This window comes from Haliotis asinina, chromosome 14 (genome assembly GCF_037392515.1).
Source record: "Haliotis asinina isolate JCU_RB_2024 chromosome 14, JCU_Hal_asi_v2, whole genome shotgun sequence".
Classification (NCBI taxonomy): Eukaryota; Metazoa; Mollusca; class Gastropoda; order Lepetellida; family Haliotidae; genus Haliotis; species Haliotis asinina.
The window spans coordinates 21,483,155-21,501,564 of NC_090293.1; the positions used below are offsets into that span (position 1 = coordinate 21,483,155).

At 38.3% G+C, this 18,410-nt stretch overlaps 2 protein-coding genes and 1 pseudogene across 2 annotated transcripts; 1 reads left to right on the top strand and 2 right to left on the bottom strand.

Moving 5' to 3' along the window:
- Nucleotides 1-316: 316 nt before the first annotated feature.
- LOC137260699 (sulfotransferase 1B1-like) lies at nt 317-8,028 on the bottom strand (annotated as a pseudogene).
- Nucleotides 8,029-10,332: 2,304 nt separating this feature from the next.
- Nucleotides 10,333-15,943, bottom strand: LOC137261726 (sulfotransferase 1B1-like). The gene is made up of 6 exons (XM_067799510.1): nt 15,846-15,943; nt 14,293-14,491; nt 13,373-13,690; nt 13,056-13,159; nt 12,671-12,833; nt 10,333-12,127 (listed from the first exon to the last, which is right to left on the bottom strand). Exons 1-6 carry the CDS (start codon nt 15,870-15,872, stop codon nt 12,009-12,011), a joined length of 930 nt encoding a protein of 309 aa, XP_067655611.1. The 5' UTR covers nt 15,873-15,943; the 3' UTR covers nt 10,333-12,008.
- Nucleotides 15,944-16,099: 156 nt separating this feature from the next.
- LOC137260700 (cornifin alpha-like) lies at nt 16,100-18,072 on the top strand. Its single transcript, XM_067798288.1, has 2 exons — nt 16,100-16,135; nt 17,632-18,072. The coding sequence occupies exons 1-2, from the start codon at nt 16,100-16,102 to the stop codon at nt 18,070-18,072; spliced, it is 477 nt and encodes a 158-aa protein (XP_067654389.1).
- The last annotated feature ends 338 nt before the right edge of the window (nt 18,073-18,410 follow it).

Consider the following 18,410-nt stretch of genomic DNA (forward strand, 5'->3'; position numbering starts at 1 on the left):
GTATGTCAAAGTTATACGGATCTCTTAACACACACACAAAATAAATAAATAAATAAATAAATAAATAAATAAATAAATAAATAAATATGATGTGCATGTGATCTTCCTATCACTTGTTACGGCTATATCGTCACAATCAATTGTACTTTGGACCACATGGCCACAATACCAAGTAAATGAACAGTTGAAATGAGCTGCTGAAATGGTGCCTCTATTGCGATGGAGTTTAGTTTCTCTTGCATGATGTAAAATCGGCTCGTATTGATACGGCCCAACATCCCTGTAAAATATAACACAGGGGACACCTTTTATTGCTTCAGAATCCATTGGTCACAGTTACAATCAAGATCGGACAAATCTCAGTCATTGTCTGAGTCGGCAGTGCAGTTTCTTCAGCATCAGGAACTTCATCATCATCATCTGCAGCTAAATGCTGTTGAAACACAACAGCACTCTTCAAAGCTTGTTTGGACCTGGGTAAGAAGTCAGATCTTTTGTGATAATTTTGATTCCATCTGAACCTGTCTGCTGATACCATACTCTTAATCTAAAAGTCAACTATACTCTTAGCCAGTTAGGCAACTTAGGGGTAAAAATATCTACCATACCACTGGACTGGCAACGTTTGAAATTAGGCCGCCCGAGATGAAAATAGACTGTTCCGAACGATCGGGTTGGCGGGAATTTTAGATACTGATTAAGGTAAGTGTCGGTAGGTTGAATATTGGCTCATTTTCCAAGTTACTTTGAGGGTACACTAACAATCTAAGTTACGAATCTACACTACCAATCTTTAAATCATACCCATTCACATAAGATATTAATCAGAATTCAGTAAATAAATCACTGTCTTTTAAAAGAATGAGAATGATCAGTAGTTAAATGATTCTTCATTGTTCTGACATTGGTTAATACCGAAGAAAAGGGGAAAAATAGTTCCATTTGAAAAACAAAAATTGACAATAATTTACTGAAGGCTATAAGGGCCTGCACATGTTTGAAACTGCCGGCCCGACACAATAACAACCGGCGCTGGGCCTCCGGGTCGGCGGTTATTTCAACCGTACATATTGTAGAATCTCGAGCCGGCCATTTTGTTCTTCATACACTTGATAGTAGTCGTCCAACATTTGGTCAGTGAAATAGTTCTTCCAATCGCCAACGATACCTGACAATCAATAAATATCAACATTTCAAAATTTAATGAAAGTTTGCGTACAGAAAATAACGTTAATATAACGAATCGAGAACAAACACAGGCATAATGTTGAGGATCACAGTACACGGTCAACAAAGCGTATATTGACACATATATTGATACATATATTGACACATATATTGATACCTATATTGACACATATATTGCAGAGATGCAGGGAGACTGGAGATTACTTACGTCCACCACAACTATTTTGCATTTCTATTTCTTCCCTTCAAATCAGTAGACAAAAATGCACAAAATACATAATGTAACAATACAAGTACACAATAGGACATAAGTTCATATGGGTAGATGTTATACATACTGGAAATATTTCAGTAGTGGTGACCATTTTTGGTCAAATTGTAGTATTTTTTGTAGTTTTTTATTCTTATTAGCAAACTTTTCAGTCTTGAAAATATCACGTAGTATTTTTAGAAATGTATCCAGTCATAACTTGGTGTTTTAATACTTGATCCATAGATGTATTTGTACCAGCAAGAAGTATATGGTTCATTAGGTAAGTATTATTTCCGCCAATAATGTCTGTAAATTCTTCGATATATTGTTTGATCTTCTGCCAGAATATTTTCAAACATACACATTTCCAATAAATATATAAAAATTGCTGTAAATGTTCAAAATGTGTCAAAGGGTTGTTGCCATTTTTCTATTGTAGAAGGAGAGTTTTCAGTACTTACAAGTTTATCATAGAAATATCTGGATCTCTTTGGAGCTGAAAGTAAACCTATCAGTGATATGCTAAGATTATATTCACATAATTTTCAATATTGGCCCCAAGCAGAAATATCCTTGAATTTAAAGGTACTAGAGCCAGTGTTTTACTTTATATTTTGAAGACATTTATTTAATACTGACAGTTTTAATGAGTTTATGATTACCTCTACATTAACCATTAGTTACCATGAGTCCACCTTCTTCATATTTAATAATAAGTGTTTATCTTATCCCTCTTATCATTCCAGATGAATGTATAAAATATATCGTTTAATATATCAATGAATTCCTTTGGAGGGTTTGGGAGTGAAGTGACTATATGCATCACTGATGAAAATGCTTAAGTTTTAACAACCGTTATTGTCCCTATTAATGTCCAATGTCTTTGGCTTCAATTCCCTAGAGTTCTATTAATAATTTCAAGTCTTTTTGTATAAATTAACCAAAGGTTAAATCAGGTTAAGCTTTATTCCTAGTATATCAAAATCCCCACTGTGCCTATCAAGTTTAAGATCCTGAAATAACATCATGTTACTACCTGCCGATCCATACTACTTATATACGTTTATTCTTAAACCAGACATTTTGTAGAAATTATTGAGGGTGTCAGTTGCTAACTATAATCTTTCCCCACATTCATCAAGAAATAATTCAGTATCATCTGCATATTGTCCAATTTTACTTTCAATATTATTCAATGTAATTCCTTTTATTGCACTCTTGTTATGGATCATTAATCCTAAAATTTCTGCCACTAAAAGAAAGAGACCGGGTCGCCTAGTCTACAACCCCTTTCATTGTGAAAACAATTGAGATAATGTCACGGTTAAGAATTTACCGTCACAAACGATGTAAGAAATCTTCTTGTGAACCAGCAAAACAGAACAAACACAAGTCATAAACGTTCAAATTATGTATTATTATGCAACAAGAGCAAGGTGTACAAAGTCCCAAGTCAATTTCACAATGCTGATTACAAATACAATTCAAGAGAGACAAAATCTAAGTCCTTGGGTCACAAAATACAATATATACTCACTAAAGTCTTAGTGCGAGAGAGAATCAGCTATGCAGAATGTAAACACAGCGATCGGTCTGACAGCAGATAATGTAGATTCAGGCGTTGACGGGTTTTGATGATCAAGCATTGGAGGTGATGTATACCCTCCAGATAATATGAATGAGTGTCGCCCTCAACACGGCTATCAACCTTTTTATATACTAAGTCATTTCCCGAATGTTCGGGCATCGGGCACTTACGACAATCGTCAACACTGTAGCATGCCCTCGAATAAGTCTCCCGGAAGTAAACACATAGAAAACTAGGAGCACATAAATTCCGGAGAACCCAAATCCTAAAAGTGTTGACCATCTATTTAAACGAAATGTGACCCATCATAATTATTATTCAAAACACAATGTTGTGACCCAATAATAATTATTACAGAATTAATAACAAAATATACAGGAAATACACACTCGTAACAATAAATTACCATTTTGTATAACACATGATGTAGGATTATCGATTAATATTTTGATCCATTTTTCCATATTGGGTCCAAAGCCAAACTTTCCTATTGTTAGAATTATAAATTCTTTAGAGACAGTGTCAAAGGCTTTTTCAAAGTCAATAAGTAACAACAGTACATAATATCATATAGCAGTCTCTCTAATACACCTTCCATGAATAAACCCTGTTTGAGTTTCATGAATAAGAGTATTCAAAGTTGTTGTTGTTTTTTTAAAATTCTATTGACTATACATGTGCTGAGTATTTTATACACAGGATTCAGAAGGGAAATTGGGAGCCATTTTTTTAACAACTGTCTACTGTTGTTAGCTTTTGGAATGCATGTGATGACGCCTCTGTTAATCGTTGGACTTAACATGTTTTGCCTTAATGTTTCTAATATGTATATACAAATCCAAACATGAAAATCGTTCCAGAAACACTTGAAGAATTATATTTGGAAACCATTTATTCCTGGGTTTTTGTTATTTTTCATTGATTTAACAGCTAGCGTTATTTCATTATCATAAAGTCACCCTCAAGAGTTTCAACCTCGACAGTTTTTTATTTTGGTGTAATATTATCATATTTACCTGCTATTGTACCATCTGATGCGTAAACATTTTGCATTTTTATGAAACTGGTTGTTAATATAAATATGTGTATCAATCGTTCCATGCCCGTCTAACACTGCATCCTGTTGCTCTTTCCGCGAGGACTTTGGTCAACTGAAAACTTATCACGTTTCCTGATTTTGCTGGATTAAATATCACCTGACGTGTATATATTTCGAACAGCTTTTTTGGGCAGCCATGTTTCACATGAAACCATAATTACTCTACATTCGCTGTTAGGCGTTTTATTCTTCTAGAACGCATGTTAAATGAAATCAAACAACTTACCTTTTCGATATAGCAGGCTTTTCCCATCAGCTTGAATAGAGTATTTTTCTTTATCTTTTCTCATGTTAGAAATGTGACATTTGTCGGCAATCGCTTGACACAATTCATCGTTTGTTTTCAGACCGAGGAAGTCAGAGAGTCTTTGCACAGCCACCAAGGGATTCTACAGACAAAGAAAAATAGTTGTACTTGGTTATTACGTTCAACACCTTCATCATTCCAACAAGTAGTAGACAATCAGCTTTTTTTTATAAGCTTTGACTTTACTGCGTCACTTGACGCTTTCATTCCACATCAGACTGACATAAATACTTGTCCACTCACAGAAAGATGAAGGAGGACGTGACCCTTAGTTTCGTTTTTGTGCTATTATTAATAGGTAACATCGATAAAAATCGATTAACAGACGTACCAATTCAGTTTTGGTCTGGAATTTACAACTCCACTTCATAAGGAGTAGAACAACACGAGCAATAGTGATTTGTTAATCTGATAAATTGTATGGAAACGTCGCAGTCACGAAATGAAAATATATTGTCATTGACAAACTTTGGTCAGTATTGTACATCCTAACTTCTAAACTCCCACTCAACGAGATACAAGCCTAACACACATTTTAATGGTTTTATCACATTCTGTGATGAACTAGACTATCGACTTCAGCTAACATTTGATCCCATCAAATATGGATAACATTTTTTCAGCTTCATGAGTACAACGTTTCATTAAAGAGGTACAAGACTAACACACATTATAAACTTGCTTTACCCACTTTTAACGTCTCTTCATAAATATTCAAATAAACAGGAATATCGGGATTATCTTTGAGAAACTCCTCAGCATCGAGCCAGTGATGAAATCATCGACTTCAACTGAAACCAGACAGTAGTATTTCACCTTCAGTAACAAAGTCTGGATGTGTCTTACATAAAGCAGTAATGCAGTACGTTCACTCATTTGTGGTGTAGCTAATTAACATGCTTTCTTTCAAACAAAGTGAATGCTTTGTACTTGAAATTATCTCGAACTTTTTCCTATGTAAAAAGGATTAGCACACACTCATATACATATTTTGTGCACCTTTTCCTTCCAGAAACAGGTACCAAAATCCCTCGAAAGAGCACTCGCATTCAGAAACCTTCAGATCGATATAGGCGTGATACAGGGACACAGCAATGTCTCTCGGGTCTCTAAGATTGTAGATAACCTTGCACTTCTTTTCCTTCATCTCCAGTGGTGCATCCGACAACCGGAAGTGGGTATTGACAACTCGTGGAGAAGGGAGTTTGCTCAAACTCTCGTCATCCACAAGCTCTAATTGTAGCTTCCCCTTGAATTGCTGAATGGTTTCAGCCTTGCCTCCCAAGAGCATATTCACCATTTCGAATACCCAGTGAGCTCCTGTGAATGCATCATTATTTAATCTCTAAAGCATTTATTCACAAAAGTGTAGAACATATATATTATGCCATGTGTATGTGTACTTATCATGTACAGTGACAATATTGATGGTGACGATATAGGCGCCAACATGCAGTAATTTGGTCAGCGCGGAGCAATGTCTCATAATTAATTATTCGGAGAATACCAGTTAGCACAAAATGAACTAACATTAAGTCCTTTGAACAGTCGTCATGGCGGAATAAGTTACACCATTTCAAAAATAGTTAATGATTACTTCTACGAAAAGAACTACCTGACATTTTGAATTAATTATTTTATGCAACAAGAGGACAATGTTTGTTGGTATCTATCGATGGAAACGATAACTGCCATTCAATACAGTGATATGCTTTCCCAAGATTACCATTACTAATATGAATACTAAAGATAAAAGATATCCCAGCTTTGCAATCCTCGTGTCTACTTCCTCTACAACTAATAAACATTTTTTCTGTTATTCTATTTTTGACACCGGTTCTGTTTTTATATATTATCTTCCAGTTTTGACAAGTGTGAATACAGATTTTATCGCATTCCAGCTACCCAATAAGGCATGTTTACAGACTCTGAGTGTCACTGTGCCAAATTGGGAGAACACATCACTTCTCTGTCATCGGATGTACATGTGCACACGTTTTTAATATCGTTACCATCGCATATAATAGTTATAGTAGAAAAAAGTTTAACAGATTACCTGTTCTCGGAAAAGCACAGAGGAATATATCATCAGGCCTCAAAGAAACGTTCTCTATGTGTTCAAGAACTGACGGTACATATCCTGGAATGTAGTGGCGGCCCCTAAACATCATGTACTTGATGGTCTTGCCAAACTTGTCCGTTTCAATCTTGATGTCCATTTCACCCTCGTCAACATTGTGCGCTTGTCCTTCAATCTGAAATAGACGCACAAGAAAACTTGCAATTCTAATTTGAATTTGGTGCAAATACCTGTAGAGCGGGGAGCTAACTCATTGCGAACTCACACATTTTGTGTTCACAATTTGCAAGTGCAAGTTCCGTCTCAGACTTCATATCCATTTCGTACATTGTTCACGTTATGGCCATCTGAAATAACACCAGAAAACTATTAATTACTATTTCAAATCAGAAAACATATTCGATTCAAACGTATTGCTCATGGAAAGTCATCGCTCCTGACACAATTTGAATTCACAATTTGCTAGGACTGGATAGTTGCTTTAATGTGTTACTCTTCTTGATGTGGTGGAAAACGTCCCGTTCATTGCAGTGAAGAACTCCATATATTGTTATCCTTCCTTAACGGTACAGTCGTATTTCTGTGTGAACATCACAGACTGATCTTGTAATTCATTCACTCATTTAGCTGTAAATATCGTTTACGCAATGCCAGGATTTGCTGTAAAGTCAATGACTTGACACTGTGTTTACACTTCAAGCATAAACGGGGCAAAACAAAACGAGTCATTTTCATGGTCTTTGAAACTTTGGTGGTGGGGTAGCCCAGTGGGTAGGGCGTTCGCACGGGTTCCATTTACCACATGTGTCGCACATTGCGTGAAACCAATTTCGAGTGTACCGTTCCGTGGTATTGCTGGAACATTGCTAAAAGTGATTTTAAACCCAACTCGCCCACTCATTCACACATTCATTGAACGCAATGTCATCTCGTAAAACGTACACCGGGGAAGCAAAGGAATGCTGTACAGGCTGGACGTCATGTCAAGAAGACAGACGTATTTCGTCAAAGCGTAACTGAATAGAACCAAGATGCCAAATATACAGCTCTACACAAACAGTTGGAGTCGTTGGTTGGTGGTGTCGCACGCAACGTTATGCAGTTCAGACATTCGACAATACGCTCACTTCTGCTTCCATTGTACCATCAGGCATGCTTACAGTGGTGACCATCTGGACAGCACTGGCGGTAATCAACAGTTCAACAAGCATCCTGAAAGACGTTTTGAAGACGCTTGCATTTCATTGTTTCGTCAGTTTTGAGCAACACCAAGACAATCTAGGATAATTTCACTTACCTCAGAACTCATCGATCAGACGAGTTTTCAAATACCAGAACTCTCCACATGAATCACTGTTATTTGGTGTAGCCAATGTACAAATTACTGTTCTTTGAATGTCATTTCATTTCAGTCCTGCCCTGCTGGACACTGAAAACGTTACTCACGGTAAGAATTTGCTGTGATGTAGCCATCCTCTGTTATATTAGGCAAGCAAATAACATATACTTCTTGATGCACTGACGCACTCTGCAGTAGACTGATACAAGCAATGTAGAACATTCCCTGACCTTAGATATTCTCAACAGTTACACGTGTACACGTGACCTTCATCGTGATAATACAACGGAAATAAAGCATACTCGTATTAGACTCAATGAGATTCCTCGTTATACAACAATGAAACATACCGAGCTCCTTTATATTTGAACTTATCTGTAGGGTTACTCCATTGTCCGGTGTGTGCACGCAAAGCACCTTTTGGGTGAATACGTGTCAAATATAATTACATTTGGCAAATATATTCTTCGTGATAACTACAAACGCCACACTCTCCAGCAGCCCATATAGGTTGTAAGATAAATATGTGTATCACTGTGACAACGACTCAACACAGTGAGAGTAAGGGCTAGAAGACTAATCTACTCATCTCGCCTCAACGCAGACCGACACATTTTGTCTGATGTTGAAAACGGGAACATTAGAAATCATAGAGAAGAATTCATTGGCCTGCTCGCATCTAGTTGTTGAACTATACTGAGGATGAATGTTGCAATTGCGGGTCACGGCGGGGAGACCCAGAAAAGAGCTTCACAATAGGCTTCACATGTTGTACCCAAGTGAGGAATCGAACGCTGGTCTTCGGCGTTTCGAACGTACTCGTTAACCACTCAGCTACCCCACCGGACCAGTTGGTCAAGAGAAATGTGTTCATGATAGTTTCAAGTTCGTAATCAGTCAGTGCTTCATTGCACAAAAGGCCATAGGCCCATATACAAAAGAGTTACGTGTATATGTCAGTATAGAGATACGCATGGGTTGAACAGAAATATAATTCAACAAAACAAAGTGTGGCGTAGTATCAAAGCATGATGTTTACATAAGTCAATGCGAAATTGGGTAGTAGGATTTCTGCAAGATAAAATCTTCTTAAAGTCACGTGTGGATGCAGAATTAGATGTAGGTAAATATTTGATTCTGAGTTCATCACGGACCGGGAAAAGATACATAAAATGGTATTCGTCTTCGACTCCGTTATTACATATTGTACAACGCCGGTTTATTTTATCGATGTTGTAGTGCCTTCCTTTGTTGATCTCCAGTCGGAATTGATTATTCAATTATCTCAGGAAGCTGGCGAAAAGAGATAAAAACATTTCTCGTTTGCATTTTATTTTACCTGTATGGACTGAGTTGAAGGCTGCACCTTTATTCTAGCTGCCTGAAAAATAACCCGATACTGTGCAGATGTAGTACGCAATGGAATTATAAGGATGCCACATATTTATGTTGTGACCGGACATAGAAGAGATAAATAGCGCTCATTTCATGTGAGTCAACTTTGCTGGACTGAGTGGTCAGGCTTGAGAGCTGGAATCATTCGTGTCGTCAGACACCAACAACGTGGGACATTGCTAAACACAGCAACGCAAGGGGTTGAGAAATAATGGCCGTCAAACAGAAAAACGTAATCAAACTAAATATAAATAAAAACGTAATGGCCAACAAAATTTTTAATTTCCATGTCTAAGATGTGCAAGAAAGAGTGATTGAGTTTAGTTTTGTGTTGGACTCATCAATATTTATACTGTATGATGCCGGTCTGTAAACAATCAACAGCATGATCAGCTGTGATCAACAGCATGAGCATCGTTCAACGTCATTGGGTTATGATGACACGTGTCAGGCAAGTCAGTGAGTCTGTCAACTGATCCCGTTAATTGCCTCTTACAACAGGCATGGGGTGCTGAAGATCAAGTCCAACACGGAAAGAAGGAAGAAGTTTGAACACGATACATGGGTGTGACGTGCCACTACGCGTATTGCTGACTTGGTTGTTGATAGTATATCCATGATTGGGTCAATATTTCCAATGCTATACTACCATTCTAGAAATTAAAAGAAATTCTTCAAATCGTTGATTACATACAAATTACTGACTGCAGATTAATGTTCATATCTGAGCAGATGTCTCAGTAAAATGCCTACATATCATAACACTTCAAATAAATCTTATGTGAAAGCATCCCTGTTGGGAAAAAACATCTACTCCAAAAATACCTGTAAAATAAATATAAAACATATCAGAGTGTCTGTCTTTTTCGTTCATATGGATATTTACCATGTATTGACTGATATCAGATCATTGTGAAACCTAAGGCAATTGTAGAGAAAATTACGGTGCAATATCAAAAGGAGTAAATTACCATTATAAGGGGGACAGTTGATGGCAACCATTACACTGTGCCATAAGCCATAATTTCCCTGACCTCCTGGGTTATAGGGGCACATATTTCCTGCCAACTAAAAGTCAACAGCAGCCTTTGGACGATTTTATTATCACAGTTGAATGCTCTGACCTGTTTTAAATAATGACATTAATGCTCTTCCACCACGATCACCACCAGGGCCTGACTGTAATTATACAATCTGGTGGTCACAATTCTGTCAAATTGTTTTTTCAGGACCAATTAAGTTTCAAAAATTTTCGATAAATGAAACTATGATAAACCATGTTTGAATAACATCCTGTAGTATCTCTCTCACACACACATTTAGTATGAATTGAATGGGTCATTTTCTTTATCAGGTCAATCTGTAAACTTCATCATAATCTCCACCAGATTCACACCATATGACATATTTTCAATGCACAAATGACAATATAACCAGCTTCTAAAGTACTCATGTAAATGCAACATGGTTGTAAAGGACTTAAATGAAGCTAGTTAGTACTTTTCATGTCCATGTATCATGTGCCTTGACAATATGAGCTATGTGAATTACTACATGTTAATTTCAAGCATTAATCAAACATGTCAGGTAAAAATGTAAACCTGTGCAAAACTAACATATGAGTGAGTTTAGTTTTACGTTTCACTTAGCAATATTCCGGTTAAATGGTGGGTGGGTGTAAATAATCAAGTCTGAACCAGAAAATCCATTGATCAATAGTATGAGCATCGATCTACGAATTGGTAGAAGATGATATGTGTCAACCAACTGAGCGAGTCTGTCCATTCGATCGCGTTGGTCACCTCTTACGACATGCACGGGATACTGAAGATCAGTTCTAACCCGGGTCTTCACGGCCTAACATGGTAAGCTTTGAAAGGGCAAAAATATAGTCAAACACGGGGGAAATAGAAAGTAAACAATTCTGGAAACAATCTGTTTGTTAGCCATTTTGGTAACGATTCAACTAAATCATTTTTTCGTCAGCAGGTATAGCACATCCACACAACACTCTCATACGAGTTGAACCTTTGGTTAACTGTTCTATATATTTTGTTCTGTAAGCTTGTTTTTTTTAATCGAAGCGAGGCTGTATTCTCTCCGTGAATCTGGCCAGAATGAGTCCCTGGGACATACATCGTAAATGCTTCAAGTGCTGGAGTACATCCACTTTTAAAAGAGGAGATAACTACAGACTCGGATTCCACTCATGACTGCCAAGGGTGATTACTGGCCCATTGTGTGGGCAGTTGTCTTTAGAATCACTTAGCACAGGCCATTTGACACCAAACGTATATAACCCCAGCAATACGGAAAACGTTTCGGAATACTGTGTGGCCAGTATGTTCTGAGGTTGTGCAACAATGTTCCTGAACATAACAGTAATAGTAAAAGTCCCCTTATATGGCGTTCATATCCAGGCTCATTGTCTGCTCAAGGCGCTGTGTACATTACTATCGCCGGGCATATGACACTACCATTCTTTCCGATAGTTTTTCAACTCCTTAGTGGTCATACAGTCATGATGCCTGATAGGCGCAAAGACGTAAACACCCATGTTGCCAGCACATCCTCACGGGTACCCATTTTACAGCTAGGTGAACTGAGACAATGTGGATCTTAGTATCTTGTCCAAGGATACTACGCACATGTGCCCACCCCGGTATCCGAACCTATCGGCCTATTAACTTAATTTTTCAGTACAATGAATACTGAAGATTCGCTGATGAATGGATTTTTTCGCGGGACAAGAGGTCTTTTCATGGTTTTCTAGCGTACAGTTCATAGAATCTTGAGCCGGACAGCTTTTCTTCATACACTCGATAGTAGTCCTCCAGCATTTGATCTGTGAAATAGTTCTTCCAGTCGCCAGCAGTGCCTGTCAATAAACAAATATGAATATTTACAACTAAAGAATGCTTAAAATATTATGCCATTAATATAGCAAGTATAAACGAATGGAATCAGTATGTTTCGGATCGTAATATACGTCTGACCTGAATCACCCTTTGCAGAGATGCAAACAGAATGGAGATTTGTAACGACCACTATTGTTATGTGTGTTTTTCACATGATCCCTTTACTAAAATACTAACCTATTTCCCACATGTTTAGTACTGACCGGTCGGAGTGTCTTACTCAGTCTAATCAGAGTTTCGTACTTGTACGGTCCCGAGTTGTATTGATCACTGTAAGTTGCATCCGTTTTCAATTAGCCTCTTAGTAACATAGCAAAAGTGAATATATATAACAAACAAAATCACCGTCTGGTTCCGGAAGGGGCCTGCTCCAAGGTATCCTTATTCAACCCAATCGTATATAACATATCAAGTATTCGTCATTAAACGGTCTTTTTATGGTCATCTTTAACACAAAACACTGTCATTCCAGCGGCACTTACTGTTCGATGATGTAAACGTACCTTTCCGATATAGTATGTTTTTCCCATCCACTTTTATGGCAAATTTGTCTTTGTCTTTCTTCATGTTGGAAAAGTGGCATTTGTCGGCAATGGCTTTGCAAAGTTCATTATTTCGTGGCAGACCAAGAAAATCAGACAGGCGTTGCACAGCCAACTGGGGATTCTATTAACACAGAATAGTACGTTTACAACATAAAATGTTTAGTGATTATGTTCAAATTAAATACAAACATAAATTGTGTTCTGGAATAGACAGAAAAATATTCTGAACAGGGATGGACAGATCTTATATAACCGCATAACATTTACCTTCAGGACATACAGTTTTCTAACTGATAGATAAAGTTAGTAGAAGACCGATCAACTCTTCAGTTCATCTAACCACCTTTAGAGTTTCTTCATAAATGTTGAAATGAACGGGAATATCTGGGTTCTCTTTAAGAAATTCCTCAGCATCAAGCCAATGAGGAAACACACCATCGACTTCAGCTGAAACCATAGAGAACAAAAAGGGAGTTACACTGCCATGCAGTATATATGTTTGCAACGGTACAGGTTTCATACAACAGCGTTAAGGGTAGGACAACAGTGGTACAGATAATAAACGTGTTCTCTGTAACATGAAGTGGATGTTCTGTATCTAAAACATTCAATGACCCGTAGGTTGTGATATGTTTCATAACATAAAAATATTCTGCACACCTTTTCCTTCCAGAAACAAATACAAGAAACCTTCAAAAGAGCACTCGCATTCCAGGACCTGCATATCAACATAGGCGTGATAGAGGGACACTGCCACGTCTCTGGGATCACGAAGATTGTAGATAACCTTGCACTTCTTTTCTTTCAGCTCCTCGGGAGCATCAGACAGTCGGAAGTGGGTATCGATAAACCTTGGTGAAGGGAGCTCACTCAAACCATGCGCCACCACCTCTAAATGGTGCTTCCCCTTGGATGCTTGAATGGTTTCAGCCGTTCCATTCAAGAGCATGTTCACCATTTCGAAAACCCAGTGAGTTCCTACAAAAAGATCTTCTTTAAATAAATATTATAAACTTAATAAATTATAACAAATTCATAAATAAACATTAACACTGGTACAGGACAGATGCATAATACTGTATATCCCTGTATTATGGTTATTGTGTAAAGTAATAGTAGCGATTGAAGCCTTGTGGGCGTCACGAAGTGGCTACAGCATGGAGACAGCTTGAAAAAGGTGGATTTTGCCTCAAGTATGGAGAACATATTCCACTATATTCTGTCATGAAGGACTAGGTAAAATATCTTCTAATACATTTTACAGAAATTTTATAATTTCTTTAATATTCCAGGTGAATGTTCCTCTGACGTTTTTCATTAGATTTTTAGTTATGCGTCTAAACATAGGTAGGTGTTTTTGTTTGTTTGTTGTTTGTTATAAATTACAGTTCGGCAGTGAAACAATTCCCAATGTTAATGGTTCCTTTTACAAAGTAAATATTCAGAAGCTTATTACATTACGCGGATTAACGGAATGGCATTGTATGGGGCGAGAAAAGATACCTACTAATCTTAAAACTTCACAGGTACATGTACACAAACTTTGAATGTATATCGGGTAGTTATAAAGAGAAAATAACCTGTTCTTGGATAAGCACAGAGGTAAATATCATCGGGCCGCATGGATACGCTCTTCGCTTGTTCGAGGACTGACGGCACATATGCAGGGGCGTAGTGGCGACCTTTAAACATCATATACTTGATGGTCTTTCCAAACTTGTCCGTTTCGATCTTGATATCCATTTCACCCTCGTCGAAAATATGCGCTTGATCGTCAATCTTAAAGTGGTGAGCAAGGAAACCTTTAATTCTTATTTCAAATCACTACAAATATTCGACAGTATGGTTGATGGAATGTCGCTGTGCGAGGGCAGTGGCCCAGAGTTTATTCAAATAACTACCGTAAAGTGGGGGGGGGGGGGGGGGGGGGGGGGTGATTAAGCGGCTTGCACCACAAGGGAATACTTATTTAATACGCTTGTAATGTATAAGGCATGATGAAGATTTTTAAATACCTACATTTTTTAGCAGAAATAATTGGCCTAGGGTAGTGAATCAAGTTATGCTAATAAAACACCTTCAAGAACAGTGGACATTAGTGTCCCTAGTGGGCCAAATATATATACTGGGTTTGGTTTTCGAATAAATTTGTCATGAACGATTTCGTCGTTGTCTGTTAAGATTGCTTTTGTCGAGTTAGGTTATTGTCAGTTTCACTAAGTCGTCATGGACCCGTCCTTGATCAATTAAGCAAACTCTTCTTGTGGGAATCGTGATTAGGATCCACAGTTTGTGTTGAATTTAGTTAAAGAAAGTGTTGAAGACACATGTTTTCCTACAAATCGTCATACATTTAGTACTCATCTAGGGATATAAACCCACATGAACTCCACCACTATTCATTTATTTCATACCGGTTACATTTATGACAGGTAGCATATGCACAACAAATAAAGGTTCAACAAGGTGGAAAAGCGCCTTTAACATTAAAACCGTACACTACTGTTACCTATAATCTCTCTCTCTCTCTCTCTCTCTCTCTCTCTCTCTCTCTCTCTCTCTCTCTCTCTCTCTCTCTCTCTCTCTCTCTCTCTCTCTCTCTCTCTCTCTCTCTCTCTCCTCTCTCTCTCTCTCTCTCTCTCATATCTGTTGAATCTGGCCGGTATGCAGGTATACCAAGAAACAACAGAATTTGTCACTAAAGTAACATTGATAGTGTAGAGCATGAATTACGTTTCCTTTTATTCGGTCTTGTTTATACGACTCTAGGAACGGTATACCTTAACTTATACTATCATAAGCATCCAAAATGTAAGAAAATTCCAGTACAGAATCTGGCAATGTACATCTATTAGGCTATGAGATGAAAAACATGTTATAGAAGAGAACATGCCAATAACTACAAACTATTCATGTCAACTTTGAATGTTGCCTTGCCTGTGGGCTTTCAAGTATTGAATAACGTTCGTTTGCATAAAGATATGTTAAAGATATGTATAGGTCGTACAATGAAAGTACGTTTCCGCTTGGAGTTGGGGGATGTCACATTCTGTTTCTCCCACTACATGGTATCTAGCTGATAATTATCATAACATTTCAAAGTCAACAATTGTCTGTTAAAGTCAGTACTCACGGTAAGGCTGTGCTGGGAGGAAGACATTTTCTTGTTTCGGCTTTGCAATATGCAAACATGTATTACAGACGTGTTGATCCTCTGGCGACCGCAACGAACTACTTATAAGTAGATGTTTGTCAATGAAAGCCGTGTACCAGTTACACTTGGAAATTGTATCGCGAACTATTTATAGAATGTATTTGATGTGTCCTCGCTATATCACAAAAAAAGAAAAAATAGGTCGTCCTATGAAGGAAAGTTTCCTCTTATCGATGGGGGATGCAACGTTCTATTTGTCACACTTTAAGGTACCTAACCCATTATTTATCACCATTCCATTTCAAGTCAGCTGTTTTTTTTAAATCATGTAAACACGGTAGGTGTTTGCTGAGACAAGACCATGTCTTTGTGGCGGCTTTGAACATGTATGAAAGACATGTATATTCTGTTACGACCACCGCGGCCGGATTCTTTTATTCGGGGATTTTTGTCGAAGCAAGTCGTGTGCGTGCTACCCTTGACCACTGGGCTGCGAAATGACTTTATTTTACGTTGTTGTGTCCTTGAATGTCCTCGTTTTATCACAATAAAATATGTATAGGTAGTCCTATGAAAGAACGTTTGCCTATAGAGGTCGGGAATGTCACATTCTGTCTCTTTCACTATAAGTTATCAGAAGATCATCGCTACATTTCAAGTCAGCAGTTTTCAGTCAGTCATCACGATAGGGGTGTGTTGGGACGATCGAAGCCATGAAAACATCCTTGAAATATGGAAGCATATATTACAGACGACTTGGATATTTGTCTATGCAAGCCGTGTACGTGTTACCCTGGGCGGGTATTTGAAGATAAGATGGCCGGTTCACGATTCCAACAGCTATTCACGAATATTTCATGTACATCCAAATCCTCGCTCCACGTTGATATTTCATCCATAAGGGAACTGACAATATATGCAATATATGTATCAAAAATGTGTGTTTGGAGAATAACGTGGCATATGAATGTGTAGTAAACCGGCAGGAACACTATTTCACTAGTTCACTAGTTATTATAACACCACACATATACTGCTGCCAGGGAGAAGATTCGTGTGGCCGTGGTTCAGTCATTGGTTACATTCATCATCAGTTCTGAACCCTTGTCCCTCCATGCGGCCAGATACCTAATAGTACTTCTCCCAGGAAGAGGCGCCGTGTAGAATCCACCAACAAACTTTGATATTCTCTGTTACCAAGGGTATCTCAAGGGCCGTTGTCCGAACCCGGGTACTCTCCCAGTGTGATATCATTTAATATTATTCAGAGATTAAATATATGCAGCAAATTCGGGTGATCGTGGTTCACTCAGTTTGGCTGGCTCAGTATCTGTTCTGGGTTGGGACCCTTCTCTCAGAGTCTTCTACATTATGTCTGATGGACTGAGTTTCTGACAGAGAGACAAGTATTCATCTAATCGACTAATGTCGCCTTTCAGACATGAAGAAATCTGTCGAGTCTCTCCACGTACATGTATGACATTTCCTCTCTAACGCAGAGAGGGAGAGAGTGGACGTCGAAATAAACGTTCTGCGCTCGGCATTTTCGGTGGTGGAAGTTTGATGATGTGAGAGCCATGTCTTCCACACACAGTGACTGGATTGTGTTTGTTTCAATGATGTTTTAATGATTTGTGGGATGATGCAACGTCAACTATATGTCAGACACTGCACACCTGGCAAGTGAGCTGCTTTTAAAATGGAGCATATTTGAACAGGAAAGTCTGTGTAACAAGGAGGTAGAAAGTCTAGCATATTTGAACAGGAAAGTCTGTGTGACAAGGAAGTAGAAAGTCTGTGTGACAAGGAGGTAGAAAGTCTGTGTGACAAGGAGGTAGAAGGTCTGTGTGACAAGAAGGTAGAAAGTCTGTGTGACAAGGAGGTAGAAAGTCTGTGTGACAAGGAAGTAGAAAGTCTGTGTGACAAGGAGGTAGAAAGTCTGTGTGACAAGAAGGTAGAAAGTCTGTGTGACAAGGAGGTAGAAAGTCTGTGTGACAAGAAGGTAGAAAGTCTGTGTGACAAGAAGGTAGAAAGTCTGTGTGACAAGAAGGTAGAAAGTCTGTGTGAAAGTCTGTGTGACAAGAAGGTAGAAAGTCTGTGTGACAAGAAGGTAGAAAGTCTGTGTGACAAGGAGGTAGAAGGTCTGTGTGACAAGGAGGTAGAAAGTCTGTGTGACAAGGAGGTAGAAAGTAGAAAGTCTGTGTGACAAGGGGGTAGAGGGTCTGTGTGACAAGGAGGTAGAAAGTCTGTGTGACAAGGAGGTAGAAAGTAGAAAGTCTGTGTGACAAGGAGGTAGAAGGTCTGTGTGACAAGGAGGTAGAAAGTCTGTGTGACAAGAAGGTAGAAAGTCTGTGTGACAAGGAGGTAGAAAGTAGAAAGTCTGTGTGACAAGAAGGTAGAAAGTCTGTGTGACAAGGGGGTAGAAAGTGTGTGGGACAAGGAGGTGCGGACAGATCCCTGTGCTCAAGCCAAGTCGTGATCAGGACGTCGTCCCCATGGACATATACGTCTTCTGGCAATTAGCATAACCATTATTTATGCATA